This window comes from Colius striatus, chromosome 1 (assembly GCF_028858725.1).
Source record: "Colius striatus isolate bColStr4 chromosome 1, bColStr4.1.hap1, whole genome shotgun sequence".
Classification (NCBI taxonomy): domain Eukaryota; kingdom Metazoa; phylum Chordata; class Aves; order Coliiformes; family Coliidae; genus Colius; species Colius striatus.
The window spans coordinates 151,521,579-151,545,076 of NC_084759.1; the positions used below are offsets into that span (position 1 = coordinate 151,521,579).

Here is a 23,498-nt window from a genome sequence, read left to right on the forward strand (position 1 = left end):
CCCGCCTGGACATGTTCTTGTGCGACCTGATCTAGGTGAACCTGCTTCTGCAGGGGGGTTGGACTACATGAACTCTAAAGGTCCCTTCCAACCCTAGCATTCTATGATTCGGTGGCGATTTGTGCTGTTAATGCATCCCCATCCCTCGCGGCCGAGTGTTGGTTCATGGCAGTCTCGGCTTGAGCAGGGCAGTCGGTGGCTCCGGGCCGGAGGCTGTTAGGGAACCCAGGGCCTTGGTGCCGGGTTCACAGCCCCGGTACGGATTGTGCTCCTGGTACGAGTACGCTCCAGCGCACGGCTCGGGGCCTCTTAAAAACCCATCACCAGAGGCTGCCGTGTTCTAGGGCCGTGGCTTTGCGCAGCTCGGTCGCAAGAACGGCGGTGGAGGCTCTGGGTGGCGGGAGCGTGCCGGTTCCCGCGGTCCGGCGGCGGGGCCGTTCCGGGCCGGGCGGGGCCGGGCGGGGCGCCCCTCCCGGGCGGCGGCCGCTGGCGTCACAGCGGGGGCCCGCCCCGGCCTGGCGCGCGGATCACGTGAGCGGCGGCGGCGGCGTCAGCTGATCGCGGCGCGGCAGCGGCGATGGACTTTCTCCTGGGGAACCCCTTCAGCTCTCCCGTGGGGCAGCGCATCGGTGAGCCCCGCGGCCGCGCGCGCCCCCGCGCTCCTCTCCGCCCGCCCGCTCTCCCTCCCGCCCCCGGGGGCGTTCGCGCGCCAGCCCGCCGGACCCCTTCCTCCGGGAAGCGGCGGCTCCCGCCTCCAAGGCGGGACGGAGAGGCAGCGAAGGCCAATCAGGAAAGAGCTCCTCTCTGACTGACGGGCAGTGCCACCAATAGCGGGCGCGCAGGCCGGGGCGGCTCCCCCGGCGGCCCCGACAGCCAATCGGGGCACGAGGGGGTCTTGAGGTGGCGAGGCGAAGTTTCCTCACTTAAAGGGGCCGCGGAGCGGTGGTCCGAGCCACGCCCCCCGGCAGAGCTGCGGCCCGTGATTGGCTCGGGGCCATTCCCGTCCGCACCTCTCTGGGGGGCTTCGCGGGGAGGGCGGGGCCGTAGCGGGGGGCACAGCGAGTGTCGCTGATTGGCTGTGCTCCAGCCTCAGCAGCCTATCGTGTTCTGCGCGGGAAGGGGCCGCGCGCCCCCTGACGCGAGAGCGGGGCAAGGGGCGGCTGCCACCGGCCGGAGCCCCCCGGGGCCGCGGGCGTCGGCCCGGCCCGGCCCCTGGGAGATCAGATCAGCCTTCCTCACCTGACACGCGCTCTGAGCACCCCAGGTGTGCCCCAACTTCCCAGCAGAGAGGCCTGGGACAAGCAGGGCCGTGTCCCAGCCCGGCAGCGAGCAGCTCCCATGCCGCCTCACAGGGCAGAGTGCCGGCATCGGAACCAGGGGCAGGAGGGTAGCGCTGACTCAGTGACCTTGCAGGCCCACAGACACACTCAGCCTCTCGTAGCCCCTGTGCTCAGGTCAACCACATGAACATGTGAGAAGGACGTAGTCTGATGAAGTGGAGCAAAGAGGTGCTGCGGTTAGAGAGAGCAAGGCTGTCAGCAGCTATGCTGGTCTCAAAACAGAGATGCACTTCTGACAGTATTTGGAATGAAGGTTCTTTTCGTCCTGTGGTGTATTGTCTAAGTGCCTTCAAGTTTGTGCTTGAAGGTTGATACTGCCCGTGTAAACTCTCCATCTTATGCAACAGCCATTTGTAAGTTTATGCAATTGCACAGTCTCACTTTTTGTCACTCATAAGGACCTTTGTTCTTCACCGTGAACGTCTGGACCCAGATTTGGTAGTTTTTGGTGTGCTTGCGTGGGTGGATAGGCTGCTGTGGCTGGGGTAGGAAGGGAGCAAGCAGCTGCTTTAAATAATGCTTTTATAAGTGCCACTTATTTTAGAGGCTATGCAAAGCACTGTCCAAGTGATGTGCCAGTCTCTCAGAGACACACTGCAGCAAGGCAGGGGAAGGATCATCAGGAAGGGTCTTCTGTAGCAAAAACCTCCAGTGATGTTTGACATCTCCGCACATGAATGTCACATGTTTCATCACACTTTTCAGAATAAGCCATCTCCTGCCTTTTCCAGAATGAATGCTCTTTGATTCCCTCAGTGAGTGCATCAACAATGTTTTTGCATTTGGGTAGAGGCAATCTGAAGTTTTCTTTAAAGTTTAAATCTTCTTTGCTTTGAAGTTTAAAATTAAACTTTCTTTAAACCTGGGGCTATTCAGCCTAGAAAATAGAAGACTGAGTGAGTCATAAGTACCTAAAGGCTGGATGTCAGGAGGATGGGGCAACATTTTTTCTGTAGTGTCCAGTGACAGGACAAGGGATAATGGACATAAGCTGGAATACAAAAAGTTCCACTTAAACACAAAATCATTTCTTACCCTCCGGATCTTCTAGTCAGTATAGTAGCCAGACTGTGAGTAGGTTCCCTCTGAGCTTTGTTTCAGTTGAAGAACGGATTTTCAAGCAACAAACCAACAGCAGAGAAGAGGAAAAAAGCATGTCAGGAGTTGTGAAACAAGAGTTTAGAGTCCTTAGTTCCTGAGGTGTGACAGTAGAGATCATAATGATGGGGTTGTTTCAGGTTATGAGAGTCCAAAGGGGTGGAGGAATTGCAGCGTATGAGAAGGAAGTTCAGTGTGGAGGACTTTAAAGGGCTGGTTGCTGAAAATATGAAGGGGTTTTTTTTCCCTTTTGAACATGGCCTTTCAACATCCCAAGGACACAGATAAATGCCATCTTCCTTGTTTAATTTGAGATGCTAACATCACTTATCCCAACTTGTTTGGTCGGTCTATGGCAGCTGCATGTTGAACCCATGAGCTGGATCACCAAACCTGCTTAGCGCTGCTGCTTTGGGCTGTCTGCAGAAAGCTAATACAGAAAGCGTCCTTGTAAAATTACTTAGGCAAAGTCATGGATCCCTGACACGGCTGATAAAGTCGAAAATAGCTTGAGATGAAGAATAAAAAGAAAAACCCAAACCCTCTGTGGCACACTGCAGCGGCGTTCTCAGATTTCTTCATTAACGCTAACCTAGTATGTCCCATTTATTCTGCTGACAAGGAGAGTGACACTGGGATAATCTCAGTGATGAGTCACTTGCACAGGAGCAGGTTTTCTAGTTTCTTACTCCCAGCCTTGAGATTTAGTCACAAAAGTCCCCTCTGTTTTGTTTTTTGGACCATGATGTCTCTTCCTAAGTAAGACAAATACAAGCTTGTTTGGTTGCTTTTATTTGCTATTTGGTTTTATGTTGTGGATTTGTTGGGTTTATGTTTTTGTAATTAGAGTGCTTCTGACCGGTGGGAGAATTCCCAAAGCATGCTGAAGCATCGTAGTTTGTGTTGCCTCCTCAAAATGGAAATCCACTGCACCGCCATCTAGGAGCCAGCAGAAACTTCAAAACGGAAAATCCAATTTGAAGGAGGAGCTCTGAGTGAAGAAATGGAGAGGAAACCGCCAATGCTCTCTGCTGACCCTGGAATAACTAGTAATTACAGCAATACTCAGAAGGACAGAGGCAGGTTATTTAGTGAGCAAGGGCAGGCAAGAGAGAGAAGTAACGGTGTTGCACAGAGGTTAAGAGGATTTTTAACGGTTGGGGATTGGTTTAAGCATGAGAAGCAGGAAAAGTGGAGACTATAAAGAGGGAGGAAGTAAGAGAGGCTCTTGGGAGAGGCAGAGAGGCAGATACAGTATACCAGAAAAGTCCCCACAGCCATTTGGATCCCTCTTTGCAGATGTCCCTGTGCCCCTCTGGGAGTCAGGAGCTGGTGGGCAGCAGTTAACAGCTGTTGTCAGTAACATTCTCATGTTTGAGACAAATGGGTCCTATCAAGGTAGTGCTCCTCAAAAAAGGTGTTGCCTAGTCTTCTATGCCTTCTCTGGAGGAGAAGGGGAAAAGCAGCAGTTGAAGAGTTGTTTAATCCCTAAGAGTTTGCGCTGATTGACATGAAAGGAGTAGGAGTTCAGCGACCTAAATACCCACAGCACTATGTCAGCACACGTCTGTGTCCACCACCATCCTTGAATTAGGTTTGGAGCCATGTCTGTGCTCTCTCTAGAAAGCATATTGTCCTCTGTCCTCAGAGGAGCAATACAGCTAAATGGTGGAGTCCTGACAGAGCTGTGCTAAAGTTTCCTCAAGGGAAGATAAAGAGTGAGGCTTAGCAAGGAGACTTTGTACAGCATGCTGATTTGGGGCAGGGGCTTTATGAAGGGAGGCGGGAGAAAGGGCTGTCACGTTGCTTTCTGCTGAACCTACACTATCTTGTGCAATGAAATGCTGTTGCCCTCAAATACCTGTTGCCATGGATGAGAGGGTGCTGGATGCTTTCCTGAGGAACTTAAAGCCAGCGAGATTGAGCTCTGTAGTGAACACTGGTTAGGGGCTTGATTTGAAGGAGGGGCATGCTGTCTTTGATGAGCTATGGCAGAGCGTGTCACAGGTGAAGGGTTTCTGAAGGGCACCTGGCTGCTTATGGGTGCTTCAGATCTGTGAGTGGGAGAAAAGGGGACAGGAGCCTGTGCAGTATCTTCTGTCCCCAGCTCCTGCATTTCTTCAGCTATTGGCCGCACAACCAGTGCACTGTTGCAGGGATGGCTGGCAGGACCAGCAGCCTCACGGTGGGCTCTCCTCTGCCACTAGGACAAGGATTAAGTGAGTGAAGCATCTCCCTTATGATGAAAGGCTGAGGGAGCTGGGGCTCTTTAGTTTGGAGGAGATTGAAGGCTGACCTCATTAATGTTTACAAATATGTTAAGGGCGAGTGTCAGGAGGATGGAGCCAGACTCTTCTCAGTGATGTCCAATGATAGGACAAGGGGCAACGGGTACAAACTAGAACATAAGAGGTTCCAAAGAAACATAAGGAAGAATTTCTTCACTATGAGGGTGAGGGAGCACTGGCACAGGCTGCCTAGATGGATTGTGGAGTCTCCTTCTCTGAGGACATTCAAAACCCACCTGGATGAGTTCCTGTGTGACCTACCCTAGGAGGTCCTGCTCTGGCAGGGGTGTTGGACTAGATGATCTTTTGAGGTCCCTTCCAGCCCTTAAGATTTTGTGATTCTGTAACAGTAAGCTTGAAAAGAAGCAGAGCTGTGAAATTTGCTCATAGCACAAAGCAACATACAGCTCTGTTGTGTCAGTTATGCCAGGCTCAAGAGTTGTTTCTTCTCTGATGATTCCAGATAACTTTTATAACCTGTTTGCTGCCAACAGGAGTACATCAAACACTAAGCAGCAAAAGAGTTGATGCTCTGGTTCAACCCATACTACAGTCCTCAGGCAGTTCTGGGTTGATCCAAGCAATTTGTGAGGCAGGAGGCTGGAATCAGGCAAACCTCAGTGCTGTCACACCCGGGAAGCCAGACTGGCTGCCAAAACAATGTGGCTTTGAAGCCACCCTGCAAAGGGCCTCCTGTACATTCAACAGCCAGTTGGTTTCGGGCTCGCAGGGAGATGGCATTCATACGCCCGCCGGTAACCTTGGCTGGCAGCAAGTTGTGCGTAGCAGGTCAGGCTCAGCTCGCCAGCACCCAGAAGCAGCTGGGGCCTGATGGGCTGTGCCAGGCAGAGCATTGGGCAGGCAGCCGTGCCCTGCCTCTGTGCTGGCTGTTTTTAGGGACTTGTCGCTGTCCCCAGCTATCCCGGACTCAGATTTCATGAGGGGCAGACAGCTCATGTGCTAATTCTGGCTCATGAAATGGGGCCAACCACCCTGATCCTTCATGTGATTAATGAATAGACTTTGTTTCCTTCCCTTCTGCAGGCTTTAGTAAAAGGGTAAAGTTCAGGATTTGGGAGAAGACTCCTTGGTAGGCTTAGACAGTCCTTTAGTCCTTGGAAGCAAGCACATAAGATTAAAAGGACATTAGCTCCAGCTCTCCCAAGGCCAGCTAGGCAAGGCATTAATCTGTACTGGGTAAATTCAAATGCTTTGTCCTTGAAAATGCCTCATAGTCACGTTCCAGTTTTCCATATGCCCCAATACGATACTGCCCTTCCAGTTTTGTATTTTTTTATCCTGTATTGCATTTGTAGCAGGTCTGCTGCTTTCCTGCACCTCTTCTTTGACCAGCATGTGAAGGGAAGTGATGATATCAGGATGACCACAGCTTTGTGGGATAACAATGAGGCAGTCTGTGTCACTTCAGAGGAAGCCTCATTTTCCCGCAAGTGGCCTGCCAGGTGAAGGAGCACACATGGCTTGTTTGCATTCCTATCTGAAAAGCAAACCCGCTGCCTGACCTTGGCAAGACTGGTGTACTTAGAGAAAAGGGGATGAAGGGGAGAGCAGGTTACAGAGTGCACCAAATACAGAGAAGCAAGGAAAGGGTGTTTGTGGACTCAGTTCATGTTTGTGTACAGTGAAATTGAGGATGAGGAGGGAAACTGAGGATGAGGAGGATTGAGAAGACTTAAATAGCAAGGGCTTGATGGTTAAAGGCAGTTTGTATTTCATCCTTGGCTTCTCGCATGGCTCAGGGCTTCCCAGCAGGTTCAGCCCTGTTCCTGAGTTGTGTTTTTTCCCTTCCATGTGCATGTTTTTTACTGAGAGATTAAAAGAGTGGAAGTAAACTTCCTTTCAGGAGAGTAACCCCTGTGTGATGGATTCATGTGCTTCATTGCCAGAGGCAGCAAACAGTATGGAGAAACTTCTGGCTAGTCTGGGCTTCCAACTAGCCAACCAAGGTGTGTGATGAGCAGGGGAAGCCAGAGAAGAGGGTGAGTGAAGGGTGCCTTTGTGACCATGTGTGCCAAATCCATCAGACCAACCTGAGCTACAGTCTACCTGCTGGCAAGGCTGGCTGTGTGGTATCCCAGAGCAGGAGAGAAGCTGGGGCTCTGCTGCTGTACCGAGTCTTGATCCCAAAGAAGCTCTGATAGAAAACATTTTTCCCCATGTATTACCACAGCTTCACCCATTCATTGGTACATGCACTACATCACCGAGGAAGATTACATCTGCAAGAGACCAGGATTCCTAAATAAAATCAATAATAGAATCATAGAATGGTTTGAGTTGGAAGGGACCTTTAAAAGTCATCGAGTTCCAACCCTCCTCCCATGGGCAGGAACACCTTCTGCTAGACCAGGTTGCTCAAAGCCCCATCCAACTTGGTCTTGAACTCTTCCAGGGATGGGGCATCCACAACCTCTTTGGGCAACCTGTTCCAATGCCTCACCACCCTCACAGGGAATAATTTCTTCCTTACATCTAATCTAAATCTCCCCTCTTTCAGTTTGAAGCAATTACCCATTGTCCTGTCACTACATGCCCTTGAAGAAATACTTTCTTGTGGGCCCCCTTTGTGTACTGGAAGGCTGCTACAGTCAAAGTAACAAAAGTTCACAAGGATGCAGGGACCTTCAGGATATGACAGGAGTGGCCAGACCTTCAGAAAGGTGGAAGAGCATCAAGAATGTTCTGCCACTCTCCTTCCCTTGCTTGCCCTCTTTTGTCTGTTTTTCGGCCACAACAGTGTTCAGTGTAATCACAGTGTAGTCAACACATTCTGCAGTTACCAGAAAAGGCGGTGGCTGGATTGTGATAAGATGCAGATAGGTACCTTCATGCTGTGTGTGTGTGGGAAGAACACGTGTCCAAGAAGCTGCATCGCACAGTGCTGTCAGTAGCTCTCTGCCTGACCCTTAAAAACAGGACATCTCAAAACACAACAGATGTGCTTCACCAGGCAGGAGTTAAAAAGCTGTCTTTTTACTGTATTATAGCACTATCCCATTACTGTGTGAGTGGGCATTCTGTTTTATTCCCATAGAGGGTTCATTAGCTGCTGGGTTGAATGTAGAAAAAAGTAGCACTGCAGAGGAAGGACCTTTCCAAAGGGGTAGAGGACCCACAGCAGCAAGAGCCAGCTCCAGAGTTTTCAAGGACAGCAGTTTTGAAAATGCCAGGCACTTCTCTTAAGTACCTTGTTGGGTCTGAGCTCTCCTGAGAGTACCTGTTAGGTGCTAAACCGGTCTGACTACTTTTACCCTAGTGCTAAGTCAGACAATTTATGGAATGGGAGAGCTAGGAAAGATGGTTCTTTTCCTCTGCTTGCCATCTGCTGCCTCTCTGTGTCTTCCTGGATCCTGTCCTGGATGGTTTTCTTTCCCCCCAGCTGCTGGTGGTGTCCTGAAGGCATCCATCAGCCTGTGCGGCTAGGACTGAGACATTGCTGATTGCAGGGTGGAGACACTGGTGCTCTCAGTAATAGCTGCTCATTTCCCAGATCTCTGCCTTGAATAACATCAAGGCTGACTGAAGAGGTCCTATTTAAAGGGGACACAGTCAAAGCTGAAACAATATTGTTTCAACTTCAGCCTGCAGTCTACTTCTGTCCATGCTCCCTAGAGGTCAGAAGTTTGGGGAGGGATGTAGCTATTAAACAAAAGAGCCCTGCTTTGGCTCTTAATGTTTGCTTGTTTGGTTTTGTGAGGCTCATGTGAAAAGAAGGGGGTCTATTCTTTAATCTCTTTAGTTTTGGTCTCCTCAGCACTATCCAAGAGTGGTGCCAGTGACATTAGGTATCTTGTGTCAGTGGGAGCAGACCAAACTCACAGTTTCTAGCCCTGCAGCAATAAAGCCTCCTTTTCTTCAGCTGTGGAGCTGAAGTCACTCTGAGCCACTTGTCACTGTGTGTGGGACACCAAAGGTCACACACGCTGCGTGTTTGTGTGTTGGTTGTGTGGGTGTCACAGGCAAGGTTGAGCAACCACTGGCTCCCCCACCCGGGCAACCATGTGCTTTTCGGTGCTGACACCTAGTGGGGAGCACTTGGTGGCCTCTGCTTTGCAGATGGATTCTCCTCTTTGGCTGTTGAGGAGGAGGCCAGGGAGAAGGTAGCTGGGCTCTGGGGTGTCCTGACAGCCTGTGAGAGTGCCAGGGTTGCCCTTAGCCTTGCCCTACATTGGTTTCTGTTTTCCAGAGAGAGCTACTGATGGGTCTCTGCGGAGCGAGGACTGGGCTCTCAACATGGAGATCTGCGACATCATTAATGAGACTGAAGAAGGGTAAGGAAGCTGGCAAGGGTACACAGCACACCCTGCAACACTACATCCCTCCACTGCAGTGGTAGCGTGCACTTCTGGAAGTAGTAACCAGGGCTTCCCAACAGTCATTTCTATAAGACTCTGCTCGGAGACCTAGAGACACAGCAAAGCTGTCAGAGCATCTGTTAGATGCTCCTCTGGAATCTTGGTGAGCACTGGGAGCCATTCAAATAGGCCTTAAAGGTCCCCAGAGAAACCTCCATTCAAGCCAGGCTGCCTCCCATCTCCCAAAGGCATATTTGCAGTTCTTCCACTAAAGTTTATTCCTCCTTTGTACCCCTCTCTTTCTCTCCTCTGGGAATGTAAAAATCTGCAGGCAGGTGACTGAACAGAGAGGAGAATCTGAGGCTGCTATTGAGGCCTCTGACTGTTCGTGTCCTGCTGGGGTTCACTTGTCAGGTATTTTCACATGTAGTCATGCCCAAAATAGGGCGGGGGGGGGATAGGGGTGAATGAGTGAATGGTGAGCCCTTGTCTCTGTCTCACAAATCTGCCAGACTTGTTAAATCTGGACCTGGGGAATTTGCCAGTGAATTCAAGGAGGACTGCTCCTTCTCACAGTGGAGATGTCAAGAGCAGCATGTAAAAAAGAAGGTGCTACATGGAATAAAAAATGTACGTTTCACTCCTGCTGTCCTATCCCACAGTGATGCTGACAGAGGATTAGCAAGCTCAGTTTTCAGCTTCACAGTTGTATGAAAACAAAGTCAAACATCTTTACTCACAGATCTGTCACGACTTCTCTTCCCTGCTATCCCTACAGTGCAAATATGCCTGTCTCTGCTCACAGTTCTTAGTCCTGAGCTATAGCCACTTGATGTTTCTGTTCTAGGCACCTGATAACATAGCTGTACCTTCCTGACAGGGTGGGCTTTCTCATCAACCTGCCAATGCTCTTCCGTTACAGCCATGCTGCCCCATGGGCCAATACACTCCTGCCCTCTTCTTTGCCTCAGTGTCTCCATCCCACTGTTCTCCTCCAGCACTGCTGTGCTTCCAGCCCAACCTCTGTTCCTGTGCTCTGCCAAACCACATTGGTTCAGTTGTGCCCACTCACAACACAAAATTGCTTTGAGACTGCAGTGCTTCTTCCCTCTGAGAAAGATTGAGGAGACCCTACTACACTGCTAGCTCTCTTGCCCACCTGTAATATGAGCAAGATTTTGCCACTGCATCTCCCCTGCTGCTTTTCAGCCTCCTTTCCTCCAGGGAAATGTTGTTAATAGCTTCTCTCTGAGCAACACAGGGATTGCTGCAGCTCACCATCCTTCCTGTTTCTAACCCGTAGCAAGTGTTTCTGTGTGATCTCCTTCATAGTCTCTTTGTCATGGGATATAAGCCTACCCTCAAGTAGTGCATTTCTAGCATTGCCTTTACTCTGCTCTCTGTTGTGTCCTGTACTACTTGAGTTGGTGCAAACATCAGCACAGAGGCCTCCAGTTTCAGTAACAGCACTCACAAGCAGGCCACCACTCCTCTTTCAGAAATACAGGCAGAAGCTGCTTTACCAGTCATTGCTTCCAGCTGCCTTGAAAACATGATGGGGAAGGTCACCTGCTGAGCATGAGGTATCCAGAGACAGTGGCTGTTTTGCTTTTCCTCTCTGTAGGTGGGTCTCAGCCTTTTAATGGTGTTTCTTTATCTGCTTTCTCCTGCAGACCCAAAGATGCCTTCCGAGCCATTAAGAAAAGAATCATAGGGAATAAGAACTTCCATGAAGTTATGCTGGCTTTGACGGTGAGTGCTCAGGGCTCCTTCCCAGCTCTGTAGTATCCTGCTGTAAAGCTGAGTTCCTAGCTGAAAAGACACGGGTACCTGAAGCCAATAAGGCAAACACACGTAAGCAGAGAAGGCCATGGCTAAATGCTTTGTTACCTTTGAAGGTCCTGGAGACATGCGTCAAAAACTGCGGCCATCGTTTCCATGTCCTTGTGTCCAGCCAGGACTTTGTTGAAGGTGTCCTGGTGAGAACAATCCTGCCCAAGAACAATCCGCCTGCCATAGTGCACGACAAGGTGCTGACCCTCATCCAGGTGAGCTGAGAAGTGAGAGCATCCCTTCAGGTGTTTTTATGGAAGGCTGCTGTAAATGATGGTGGGCTGCACTGTCTCTTTCTCCCCAGTCCTGGGCGGACGCCTTCCGCAGCTCACCAGACCTGACCGGTGTCGTCGCTGTGTACGAAGACCTGAGACGGAAGGGCCTGGAGTTCCCCATGACTGATCTGGACATGCTGTCACCCATCCACACACCACAGAGGGTATGAAGGAAAGGGTGTTGGGCAGCTGCCATTCTGGAGCTGAGGGGACTTGAGGAGCTCTAGCTTGCATTTAGAAGGCTTTAGGGGAGTAAGGAGGTCCAAGACAGCCTGTTTTCTGGAAGAGCTATTGAAGTTGCCATCAATATTTACCTCCTAATTGCACTGTCCTGTCAGCTGTGGGTCTCTAACGTCTCCTCTTCTGTGTCACTTCTCTCACCTCTATCTGTAGACCGTGTATAGCTCTGACTCGCAATCCAGACAGAGCTCACCTGATGTCAGCTCCCCTCAGCAGGTAGAGTCCATCCTGCACCCTGTCACCCTGCCCAGTGGGAGAGGCACGGCCAGCGATGCACCCATCACACCCACACCAGAGCAGGTGAGTTGGACACAAGCCTCCCGATGTCACTGACTCTCACTGCCTTTGGGGGCTGTTTTCACTATTCTGGGACTCCTGTCCTGGTTCTTTCCCAGCCTCTGTCCTCCAGGAGTTGTTCCTCTAAAGCATAATCCCTCGAGAGCTTCCCAGAGCTCCATTGTATCACAGTGATGAGCTGGGATGCCACAAACACAGAGTGGTTGTGTTTTCCACTGCAAGACAAGGCTGCTTGCAGGTAGAAGGAAGATCTCCTCACTGAAGGGAAGTGGTCAGCTGAGACACAGAGGTTTTGACCAAAGTCTTTGCCTTACCTCCTTATCATCCTTGCTTCCTTATAATCCTTGCCTTCTTATCATCTTTGTTTATCTTTGTCGACCTTGTCTGGCTCTGTGGTTTCCAAAGGCCTGGGCTTTCTCACTTGTTCCTCCATCCTCTTTTTCTCCTTCCTCATCCTGACTTTTGTATGACAGCATGTTCAGCAGCAAACCTCCAGCTCTTGGTAGGTTGCATCCCTGTGCAGAACAGAGAGTAGAAGCTGTTCTGAAGAGGCTCAGGGCAGCTTGTGAAACCAGAGTGGTAAAGCTTCAACCACACATTTAGCTGAGGCTTGTCTTTTGAGTGGGAATTAATTTTTTCCCTCTCTTACACCACTTTGGAAGTGAAACTAATCGAGTAGCTGCTATGCAGGGGCTGCTAGCTGGGGAGAGATTTGAATCATAACAGCAGCCTGTGCTGGCTATTAGAAAGCAAGGCTAGGCTAGTAGCCAAAGATCCCAGGTGGGAGCCTGGTATCTGTTACCAGAAAATGAACTTGATGTAAGTAAGGGAACTTGATTCTGCTGGGAGCTCCTGAGAGCTAAACTGAGCGGTGACAGATGAGCTCCTCACTGGCTGTGGGGACACGTGCGCACACATACACATGCAGTGCACATTGGGAGTGCGCAATGGCCAGGGGGAGCCACCTCTGCTGTGTCCCCAGTCTTGCCAGGCAGAGCCCTCACTATCCCTCCCTTTTGCAGATCGGGAAGCTGCGCAGTGAGCTGGAGGTGGTGAATGGGAACATGAAAGTCATGTCAGAGATGTTGACGGAGCTGGTGCCTTCCCAGGCTGAGCCTTCTGACCTGGAGCTGCTGCAAGTGAGGAACACTGGTGGGGCAGTGGGTTGGCATGTGCAGCTTGATTTAGCATTGTCCTTGATGGACTGAGGTATGATGCCCACCAGGAAGGGGCAACAGCTGGACAGCTGTGGGCTTATCAGGGGGTGATGGGATAAGGGAGACACTGGGAAGGTGGAGTCTCAAAGGCCAAGGGAATTTGCACTGTTGAAGCTGGAATCATCTCACATGGAGACTTGTAGTTCCAAAGAGGCTTCTTTTCTGTGTCACGTGTTACACAAACTGCATAAAATTATTGTCTATAAAGCTCAGACTGTTTTCCTCTCAATATCTGTTGCCCATCAACCCTTGCTGACAGACCCCAGCAGACTCTGGGGTCATTCTCTTTGTCTGTCTGTACCTCCATGGTAACTTCCCATTGCTGTGAGCAGGAGCTGAATCGGACATGCAGAGCCATGCAGCAGCGTGTGCTGGAGCTGATTCCCCGTGTCCTCCATGAACAACTCACCGAGGAGCTGCTCCTCATCAATGACAACCTCAACAATGTGTTTCTGCGCCATGAAAGGTACCTCTCTCCTCTCTTCTCTGCTCTGCTCTTCTAAAATAGCTTACAGCACCTTGGAGGCCTTCTATCCCACCATTTTGGTCTGCACATGAGTATAATACTCAAAATATATCAGCCCGTATCATCCATCTTTGAGAACAAAGCCAGTTCTCAGTTCTTGCTGGTTTATTCCTATCTCTTCAAAACTGCTATGTAAGTTACTGATGGAATATAAAGAAGTCCCTTTGACATAACCCAGAAGAAGAAGGAGGATGCTGCATGGAAAGAGCTGTTTTTCTAGCTCTAAGGCAGACAAAGACAGAAAGGGCTTACCCAGGTGGGATCAACACCCCTTTCTTTTTTTCTTCCATTTCATCAAACCCATCTCATAAGCTAGGATGAAGTCTGGAGAATTTAGTCCCTATGTCTGTATGGAGAGCTGAGTTTGAACCATTTGGTTAGAAGTAGCTGTAGAGGATCACAAGAAGCTTTCTTACACCATCTCTCCTGAGACATCGACTCTGTGGGCCTTCTTGTGGTGGCTCCTGGTGTGAGGGGGATTTTGGCCCTGAACCATGGTCCTCTTTTCATAACTCTTTTCATTCATGGTATCCCATGGTACATAGGAAAGGGCAGACTGTGCACAGCCCATAAGAAAAATCTTGGGCTGTTTGAGTGGGCACAGGCTACTGAAATGCAACCTGTCACCTTTCCTGCAGGTTCGAGCGTCTGCGGACAGGACAACCCGTTAAGGTAACTCAGAGCAACTGCCCCTCTCTGCAGCTCAGTTTGTGTCCTCTGGGTCAAGCAGTGTCCTGTTGAATTGGAGACAAGTTCAGTCTGCCCCTCTTACAAGCCACACTGGTGTGCACGACACTCCAGTTCCCACTGCCAGCCTCTCCCTCCCTGCCAGTGGGAGCCTTCCCCTCACCCAAAGAACAGGAGCAGACCTGCAGCAATTACAGTTTCCCAGCGATGAACGTGGAAAGGACCAATTGCCATATGAGCCTCCCTTTGTCCTCTGAGCACAGCCCTATCCTTGGCTGGTCACCAAGTCAGATTTTGCCCTATGCAACACTGGTCCCAGCCAGTTCTGTGATCACCATCCTCTCCCTCACAAGCAGAGGCTTCCAGCTGTTATCTTTACTGAGGTCAGAAGGGCTTCCCTCTCCAGTGTTAATGAGCTAGGATGGCAGGCTCAGAGTGTCTGAGCTTCAGAAACTCTCCACCATCTTCTATTTTTTTTCCTCCAAAGGCACCAAATGAGGCAGAGAACAGCTTGATTGACCTGGGACCCAGTACTACTCCAGTGAAACAGCCTGAAGTCACCAACAACCTTTCCTCTCAGCTGGCTGGAATGAGTATGCAGTTTTCCCCTCAGTCCTCCTGTGCTGTTCTGGGAATCCTTTCAAGCCCTTGAATCACCTCCCAAAATTATTTAGTCACATTCATAAAGTAACGTAGAGAAATAAGGTGTATTGTATAAACTCACAAGGAAGCTTGTATGTGCCCCAAGGCACACAATCACATGTGTCAGCATCCACACCTCCCAGTGTGCAGGAGGTGGACATGACTTACGAGGGACCTCAGCATTAGGCTGTGGCTAAGGACTGAGCTTTCCAGGAGGGCAAGGGAGAAAGCTGCCTCCTCTCCAATACCTGGCAGCAATGCAGTTGCCTTTCTTGCTATGTAGTGTCAAGCTGACCACTGAAGAAAAGCAGCTGAGCTGTGCTGTGCTGTGCTGCAGAGGCAGCCATGTGCATCTCAGGCTCGGGACCCAGCTTTGAGAGGTTATCTGTTCAAAAAGCCTGCAAGCTCCTGAGGGTTCTTAACGCCATACCAACAGCCTACATAGCACTGCCTGAAGCTCTTGCTAGCTGTCAGCACATCCAGTACAGCTTGGATGAAACTGCAGAAAACTGGCAACTCTTTTTATTATAAAGAGATATTTTTCAAGCCAGAGTTTTTCAGATGACGCCTGAGTCACAAAAATCCACTCACCTGCTTCAGAAGTGCTTGCCCAGAAACACAGGTTAGAGTCTCTTCCATAGGTTTATGGAGCAATTTCATCTGAGTTGTCTTAAATGGTCAGGAACATCTAGCCTGCAGCAGCAGCACAGTAAATTGATGATGATGATGCTGATGATGCTCCCTGAGACTGAGTTAAAAACATCTGATGAATAGGTGAGGAAAGTGTTTCTGTTGCTTCACCCACAACACTGCCCAAATGCATAGACTGTGCTGTGGCCGAGGTGCAGGATGGAGGAGCAGGCCTAGAGCAGCGTAGCCTGTGCTGACGCCAGCTTTCCACCCAGCACTCCCCAAGCCCACAGGCTTCCCTTTGCTGCTCTGTGCTGCCTGCTCACCCCACTCTCTCTCCCACAGGCCTGGGCACGAGCAGCGTCAGCGCGGGGCTGCGCTCCCTTGACACCTCTGGCAAGCTGGAGGAAGAGTTTGACATGTTTGCCCTGACACGTGGCAGCTCGCTGGCCGAGCAGCGCCGAGAGTGAGTGTAGCAGCCCCCTGTCCTGTCCTGTGCTGTTCTGTCCTGTCCTGTCCTGCCTTCTTACGAAATGGGGGTGGACAGGAGTGTTCAGGACACCCCGGGCTGTCACCCAGACCAGCAGCAGTAAGCGGGAGACAGTAGGATGTGGTAGAAATGCACTCTTCTGACACATAATGTTTGTAGGATGCCCTCAGTATCCCCAGTCATCATTTCTGCTGCTGGCATCTCCTCCCTCTCACAGTGTCCTCCTGGGCACGGGGAGAAGGAGGCAGCCTCTGCCCGCACATATCCCTCACCTCAGCGGGCTGGGGTCAGTCACCGTGCCACGCACTGAGAAGGCCTCGCATCTGGAGTGGGACTGCCCCAGCTTCCTTGTCTGCCACTGCTCTCATGTGCTCTGCCCAGGGTGATGTTGAATGAGTTTGGGAACTGCTGAGTGTCAGCACAGCCTCACAGCAGTGTTGAGGGGGAGTGCAGGAAGCGTGCAGTCAGTTGTGGTTTGCAAAGCAGGGCACTGCTCTATGCCTCAGCTTCCTTGTCAGTAAGTGGGACTGATCCTTCTTCCTCCATAGCATTTGAGACCTCCTGGTGTGAAGCATAAGAGTTGGGTTTCTGTAGTACTGGCTGAACTGAAGGGGTCTCTACTGCAAAGAGTAGATTCCTGAATTCTTGTTCTGTGAGGAGCCAACAAGAGCTGTGCTGATCACATCTCTTTGGCTTGAAAGGCTGTGGCTGATCTCACTCTGTTTTGCCAATCAAAGTCATCAACTGCTTTCCATCAATTATCAAGCAGTAGAACCCGGATGCTCCTTTCCTTTTGAGAAAAGGCTGCAGGAACTGAGACTGTTTAGTCTAAAGAAGAGAAGACTGAGGGGAAATCTCATTAATATTTACAAGTATCTAAATGGTGGGTGTCAGGAGGTTGGGGCATCACTTTTTTCTGTTGTATGTGGCAACAGGACAAGGGGTAATGGGATGAAGGTGGAACACAAAAAGTTCCCTTGAAACATTAAAAATCCCCTGTTTTACTGTGAGGGTGAGGTAGCCCTGGCACAGGCTGCCCAGGGAGGGTGTAGAATCTCCTTCCATGGAGGTCTTCAAGACCTATCTGGACACGTTCCTGTGTGACCTGATCTAGGTGGACCAGCTTTGGCAGGGGGGTTGGACTAGGTGATCTCTAAAGGTCTCTTCCAACCCCTACCATTCTATGATTCTATGAACCCACAGGCACATGGCTGCCTCCAGCCCTCAAGGACCTGTGCTCCTCATCTCCATCCACTGGAGTGCCTTATTCCACAGCTGGGCAGCAGCAAATTAAGGTCTCTTAAGGATATCTCCTTCCATTCCTTTGCCTCAGACTGCTTCTGGTAAAAGTAGTGGGCACTTTTACCGTGGCCTACACACAACTGAGTGTGTTTTGGCCATGAGTTTCCCCACCACTTGTGCTGTGGAGTGGGCTGCCTGAGGACAGAGGCAGTCCAGGACAAAAACAGTGTTGCCAACAGCACCCAGTCTGGAGCTGAAATCCAAGCCAGTGGTATGTGCTGAGCACTGGGGGCTGGGGGAGACGTGGGCAGGGGTGGAGTTGTATCCTCCAATTTTTGCTGTGGCGCAATCCTTCAACAGGCTGAGGCTTGTGATCTTTGCACAAGTAACGAGACATCTTCTATTTATTCCTCACTGCCCTCCATCTGCCTGCACTTGCACTCCTGCCAGGTGGCTTCTACTCTCACTGGCTCGGGCTTCACATTTCACTCACCAGCCTCTGCTCTCAGTGACTCCCTCCATCTGAACAGCCCCATAAGACATGCTGGCAGGAGACACAGGCAGGGCCACTGGGGTTTGTTCCTGACTGCCCCTGTACTTCATGTGTGCCTCGGCGAAGCAGTGCTTGAAACACCTCAAGCCTTTCCTGCCCTTCTTCCTCATCAGTGGCATGATAGCAGCGCTGTACTTCATCCTCGATGCCATTGTCCACAGCGGCCCCTTCACTGATGAGCACTTCTTTGAGAAGTTCGAGCGCCGGTGGCCCAAGCCTCTGGCCCCCAACAAAAACAGCTCCACTTGATAGTCTGCTGGATCTGCAAAAAGGGGCCTGGGAGCAGCTAGAGAGGACACTTGTGGAGAGTTTCTGGGAGAGGCTTCATTCTCTCAGCATGGATGGACTGTTTTCCCTGCTCTGCATGGATCAAATGGTGATGTGTGGCGTTCGCATGTGTGGTAGCAGCCTTGGAGGGGACATAGAAATGGGATGAGGGAGATTATGGGTGAGACATGTCTGTGTGGAAAGAGCTTGCTGTAGTGGTGCATTTGGAGATCTGAAAGCAACACTAGGCTCTTCTAATCATCCAGTCTCACCTCCTACGTAGCACAGACCAGTGAGTCTCTGCCACCATCAGTTCTTCAGTGGTATTGGTTAAAGAGATGTTTTTTGAGCTGTGTTTGTGTCTGTGGAAGTAGATGAGGATGTAGGGGCTTGTTGCTCTTATCCTTTCTAATGCAGCTGTAATCTGGTCAGTCTGTGTTAGTTATGTCTCTCTGTAGTAAACCCCAGAGAAGATGATGATTGTCACGCCTGACGCGTGTAAGTTTGTGTTTCAGCATGTTGGATGGTTGTTTTCATACGATGCCTTGTCATCCTTCCATCATGTGCCAGGGCTGTGCTGTGGTGTCTCATAGTGATGTCGTAATGAGCAGATGAGTCTGCTCTGTGGTGGGCTACACCTTTAGTCAGAGTTTTGCACACCTTTCTAGAAGCTCTTGGGAGCAGAATTACTAGAGGTGAAAAGTTGTACAGTCAGAAGCACCGAGTGTATGTTTAGGAGTTCCTGCTGTTTGCACTCAGGCATCTCATGAGCCTGTTTGTTGTCTAACTTCATGCTTTCAGGGTAAAGTACGAAGACCCCCAGGCCTCCAAAGGACTCGCTGGGGCCCTGGATGCCCGGCAGCAGAACACAGGCACGGTAAGTGGCCACAGAGCTTTCAGTGGGTCACCAGGAATGACAGTATCTTACTTGCTCACCAACACAATACATGTGCTGTTTATTTGGGGAAAAAAAAAAAAGTGAAGAGTTTAACATGACTGATGATAACTCCCAGTCTCCACCAACCTGCAATTCCTACCTGGGCTGTATACCTCATTCTTGAAACCCCAGAGGTGGAGAGCTATGAAGAGTCTGGGGCTGGCTCAGTTAGTAGCAGGATGGCCTCCTTATAAGTGCAGGGAAATTTCCACCTGGAAATGTATGTTCTGTTCCTCTTGAGCAGATTTCCAAGTCCAGTGGCCTTCTCCCTACAATCAGAGAAGTAGGCCACCAGTACTAGTGTTCCCTGGAAGCTGTGTTCTGTGCTAGTGTTCCCTGGCAGTGTTCAAAGCCAGGTTGAATGAGGCTTTGAGCAACCTGGTCTAGTGGAAGGTGACCCTGCCAATAACAGGAGAGTTGGGACTGGATCATCTTTAACGTCTCTTGCAACCCAAACCATTCTATGATTCTACTAGCCTGTTCTTTCCCTCACCCTAAACCCCCTGCCTCCCCTCTTCCTCACCCTGTGTGATAGCAGCTTTCAGTGCAGACTCTCTCTCGACCAGGGAGAGTCTGGTGCCTCCAGTGATGGAGCCCAGCTGACTAAGTGGATGATGCGGCAAGGAATGGTGAGACAGTGGAGCATCAGCAGGGAGGAAGGAGGCTGGGGCTGCTGAACTAGAGTAGGAACTGGCACAGCATGTGAGGATGCACAGCAGACATCAGCAGAGACTGCAAACTGAAATGGCGTAACTCTGGTCTGGGCCAGAGTTACCTGGAAACCACGCTGGGGAAGGAAGGAGGCAGCATGTCAATCCTCCCTCAAGGAAACACGTCTGTAGGAAGGAATCCTGGGAGCTTTGAGGCCAAGAGACCATGTGCCATTGTTAGAGCTAGAGGATGGCCTGGCCTGGGATGGATGTCTGAGGCAGTAGCTGGTGGAATACTGCCATTCATTCTCCCTGCAGCCTCTCCTGCTCTGCCTGAGCCACCACACTTGGAGGAAAACACATCCTGAAACATGCTTTTGTCCTGTTCAAGGCCTCCTCCTCTAGCTAAAGTGTTTAAGCCTTGAAGCTGTTGAATTTTCTCTTTTGGCAGCAGGAATTCCTGTGATTACATCCCCTCAGGCACACTGAGATGTTAACACACTCCCAAGTCTGAAGCTTGTTAGTGTGGCTTCCTGAAATGGGCACTGCCCAGACTGTTGTCTGCTCTAGAAAGTTTCCCCACATGCTGTCCAGTTGGCCTGAGTGCACTTCTACCCCAAAGAGTTCCTCTCTGGGTAGACAAAGCCAATTTGCTTTGAAACTTGCCTAATCTCATGCATGCTCTTCCATCCCCATTCATCCATCTACCAGCTGTGGCAACTATCTGCACTTGCTCCCTGGTTTGGGGAAATCTGCCTGTTCTTGGTAAGATGGGGTTGCTCTGTTTCTTGGTCTTGCTGTTTTCCTGAGAGCAAAGGAGACAGACATTAAGAGGCTAAGAAGCAACTCCCCACACATACTCTTCTGGTGCTTCTGCTTGTGGAGCCACTTGCAGGGGCTTCTCCTTTCTCGGCTTTGTTCAGGGGCTCGTGACTGGAGAAAAGGATCTGGGGTTTGGAATCAGACTTGATTTCCTTCAAAACTATCTCTGTCCACTAGGAAGGTGTCTCTTTGCTGCTTAAACTGGCCAGGGACATGGAAGTCTTCTGAGCTTGCCTTGTCTTTACTGGAAGTAAAATTTACTTTTAATTGTAGGTGACTTTCTCTTTGATGGGTCCGTTTCTATAGTTTGGTGTGATGTCAGAGTCTGCTGTGCTCCATCATCCTACCAGGGAATTGCTTCTTGATGTGTGTTTTTCGCCCTTAACGTGGTGCCAAACCTATCATGTCCAATGTCTTCAGCATTGCAGACTTCGATATCAAACTGTCACTGCTTGTAGAAGGGAGGAGGTGTAGAGAAAAACATGTCTCTTGTTCTCTGGCTGCTTAGTGCAAGCAACCAACTTCCCATGTCTCTTGTTCTCTGGCTGCTTAGTGAAAGCAACCAACTTCCACATAGCGAGTCCTCACCAAAATGGAATGCCTGATCCAGCCCTAATACCCTGAAGCCAACCACCAAACCTCAGATGCTTTTAATAGCTTGTGTCCTGGAAACCATGTGTGTCAGGGCAAGGAGGGGGCAGAGGAAGCAGGTGAGCGGTGGCTTTGGTGGCTGGGAGTGCTTTGCAGTGGCACTGTCTGGATTTAGAAGCGCCTGAGCTGACTGATGGGGGGAGCAAGAGCAACTTTTGGGTTGGGCTTCCTTCTTGTAGAGTGGGTTTCCTGGGTCATCCTCTTTTCTCAGCCTCATCACTCTTCATCCTTCTGCCCTAGGTGCCAGTTCCCCAAGCCAATTTCATGGAAGACATAGAGAAGTGGCTCTCCACTGACGTGGTGAGTGAGGGGCAGCTTCCCTGGGGGCAGCAGCTCTGCCAGAGTCATCTGCAGGGCTGATTTTAAGGCAGCGCTGGGCACTGCTGAGTGTGGTGGCAGTGGCTGCCTGGAGGGAGCAGGGGAGGAAAAGCCAAGGACACAGGGTTTGGGATACCATACCAATGTAATTAGTCTCCTAGGAGGCCTAGCTAATGAAATGAGGCTTGGGGCCACTGTGACACATCTGCACTGCGAAAGTGGGGGGAGCACTGTGCTGTCTCCCTCCAAATCACATCCATGGAGGTACCTTTGTCTGCCTCGCCTCTAAGCGTGCCCTTCTACTTCTTCCCTAGGGAGAGTCGGAGGATGCAAAAGGTGTTACCAGTGAAGGTAAGCCTTGCCAGCCAACCCCTTTCTCCAGCTGCTCCTGGCAGCACCTTGGCTGTTCTACAAGCCCCGCTCCTTGCTAATGCCTTGCTCTTCGCCTACCCCAGAGTTTGACAAGTTTCTGGAAGAGCGAGCAAAAGTTGCAGACCAGCTCCCCACTTTGTCCAGCCCCTCAGCAGGGACGTCCGTGTCCCCTCCTGCTACCAGCCAGCACCGGAAGCAAGCGAAGGAAGAGGATGCTATGTTTGCCTTGTGAATGCTAAGGACTTTGGTGTGCTGTGGAGCAAGAGGCTGTGTGTGCTGTTTTGCTTGCCTCCCACCAGGGGCCAGCAGGGGAAGGACACTGTCCCCTTCCTCCACTCTCTTCCTCTTTCCCTTCTGAGTTGTTTTTATTTTTAAGCTGCTTTCAGATTATCTTCGTTGTGTTTATGGATGTCACACAATAGACTTGTGAAGGGGGTTTTCAAAGCTGCTAGAGAATGAGGGAGTTCAGTGGGAAGGGTTTCTTTGGTTTTGGTACGGTGTGGGCAAAGGGGAAGAAGCTCCCTGTCCTCCTCTCCAGTGAGGCAGTTAAGAGATCTTGCCCAAGAAATAGGAGAGGTTGCAGTCTGCTATTGAAGTCATTCCTGCCTGCCTCTTTCCTCGCCCCATCCCTGGAAGGGCTCTCCAACCCTGCCCGCCGGAGTTAGACTGGAAAGCGTGGGGACGGGAAGCAGCACAGGTAGCAGAGGAGGAACACTGACGCTAGAGGGACCCCATTGCTCTAGGTTGTCTTGTGCAAGTGCTTATGGTACGCGACACCGCCCCACTCACAACCCCTTCTCCTCTCCTCCCCTTCCCCATCAGCTTGTCCAGAATCCCACCCACAGCCCGAATGTTTCCGTTGCGTGGCAGGCAGTTACCAGAGCCCTGGGCTGCACGGGGGCTCGAGCTGTGAGTGGTGCCCAGGCCGAAGGGGCTGTCTGTCACAGGGTAGGATGTGCCTTCAGCAACCTCTTTGCAGTTAATTTAATTCTCCCATTACTCTGCTTTCCTGCCGTCTTTCCCGGTTGCCATCCCACCTCTCTCTCTCTCTCTCTTCCGCTGCTGCCTCCCACCACATCATGCTGCAGCGTGGGGAACTTCTCACCAGGTCAATGCTGTAGACCCTCTCTGGGTATCAGGGTGTACTGAGGCCAAGGAGCTGCATCCTCTAAAGCAGGAGGCCCTTCCACTGACGCTGTCACACCTGTGAGGACATGCTGCTGCTGGGGCAGCTCCTTTCAGCTACTGAGCACAGGGGTGCAGCGAGACATCAGCCGTCTGCTGCTAGCAAAGCAGCCCCACAGCAGCCAGGGACGACGGGCTGCTTCTGAGCAAACCCCACACGCTGCCCAACTGCAGGAGGCAGCCAGGGAGGAGGGGGCTGAGCCTGGGGCTCCTGCTCCTGGGATTTCTTCTCGAGCGTGGGAGAAGTTGCCTTTTTTTTTTATTGCGCATTAAAAGGAGCAAAGTCTCGAGCCTCTCTTGAAGATCTACGTGGGCTGGTGTGGGGAGGGCCCTGTGGGGGAGAAGAAGGATGCAGCCTTGCTCTCTATAAAAAGGCAAGGGCACTGTGGCTCCGGGATGAGTCACAGCACGGGGGCTGAGGGTGCTGCAGGCTGAGGCTTGCTGCTCTTCAGCACAGCCTCCTGGGGAAGTAACTACAGCCTATCTCGAAATAGCAAGAGGGTGAGCTACTGCCTCTCCATTCCCTCTCTGTCTTGTGACTAGATCTAAATATCCACCTCACACGGCCCATAAATCACTGCAAGACGTGCCAGAAATTCAGTTGCTACCAAAGGGGCTCTCT

At 51.0% G+C, this 23,498-nt stretch overlaps 1 protein-coding gene across 3 annotated transcripts; it reads left to right on the plus strand.

Moving 5' to 3' along the window:
* The first annotated feature begins 535 nt into the window (after positions 1-535).
* On the plus strand, positions 536-23,166 carry TOM1 (target of myb1 membrane trafficking protein). 3 transcript variants are annotated; one of them, XM_062011903.1, is made up of 16 exons: positions 536-629; positions 8,934-9,018; positions 10,716-10,794; positions 10,941-11,090; positions 11,180-11,314; positions 11,544-11,690; positions 12,710-12,826; positions 13,237-13,370; positions 14,069-14,102; positions 14,605-14,710; positions 15,735-15,855; positions 18,743-18,818; positions 19,445-19,507; positions 21,242-21,301; positions 21,634-21,670; positions 21,775-23,166. In XM_062011903.1, exons 1-16 carry the CDS (start codon positions 578-580, stop codon positions 21,921-21,923), a joined length of 1,545 nt encoding a protein of 514 aa, XP_061867887.1. In that variant the 5' UTR covers positions 536-577; the 3' UTR covers positions 21,924-23,166. The 3 variants fall into 3 exon arrangements, with proteins under 3 accessions (XP_061867887.1, XP_061867895.1, XP_061867904.1); XM_062011911.1 differs by lacking the exon at positions 19,445-19,507; XM_062011920.1 differs by lacking the exons at positions 14,069-14,102; positions 14,605-14,710; positions 15,735-15,855.
* Positions 23,167-23,498: the final 332 nt, after the last annotated feature.

Excerpts from the sequence above, each read along its gene's own strand:
- TOM1 (XM_062011903.1), top strand. The coding sequence starts at position 578 with ATGGACTTTCTCCTGGGGAACCCCTTCAGCTCTCCCGTGGGGCAGCGC. Across the intron at positions 11,315-11,543 it reads CCATCCACACACCACAGAGG|ACCGTGTATAGCTCTGACTC; the intron begins GTATGAAGGAAA and ends CTCTATCTGTAG. Across the intron at positions 21,671-21,774 it reads AAAAGGTGTTACCAGTGAAG|AGTTTGACAAGTTTCTGGAA; the intron begins GTAAGCCTTGCC and ends CGCCTACCCCAG.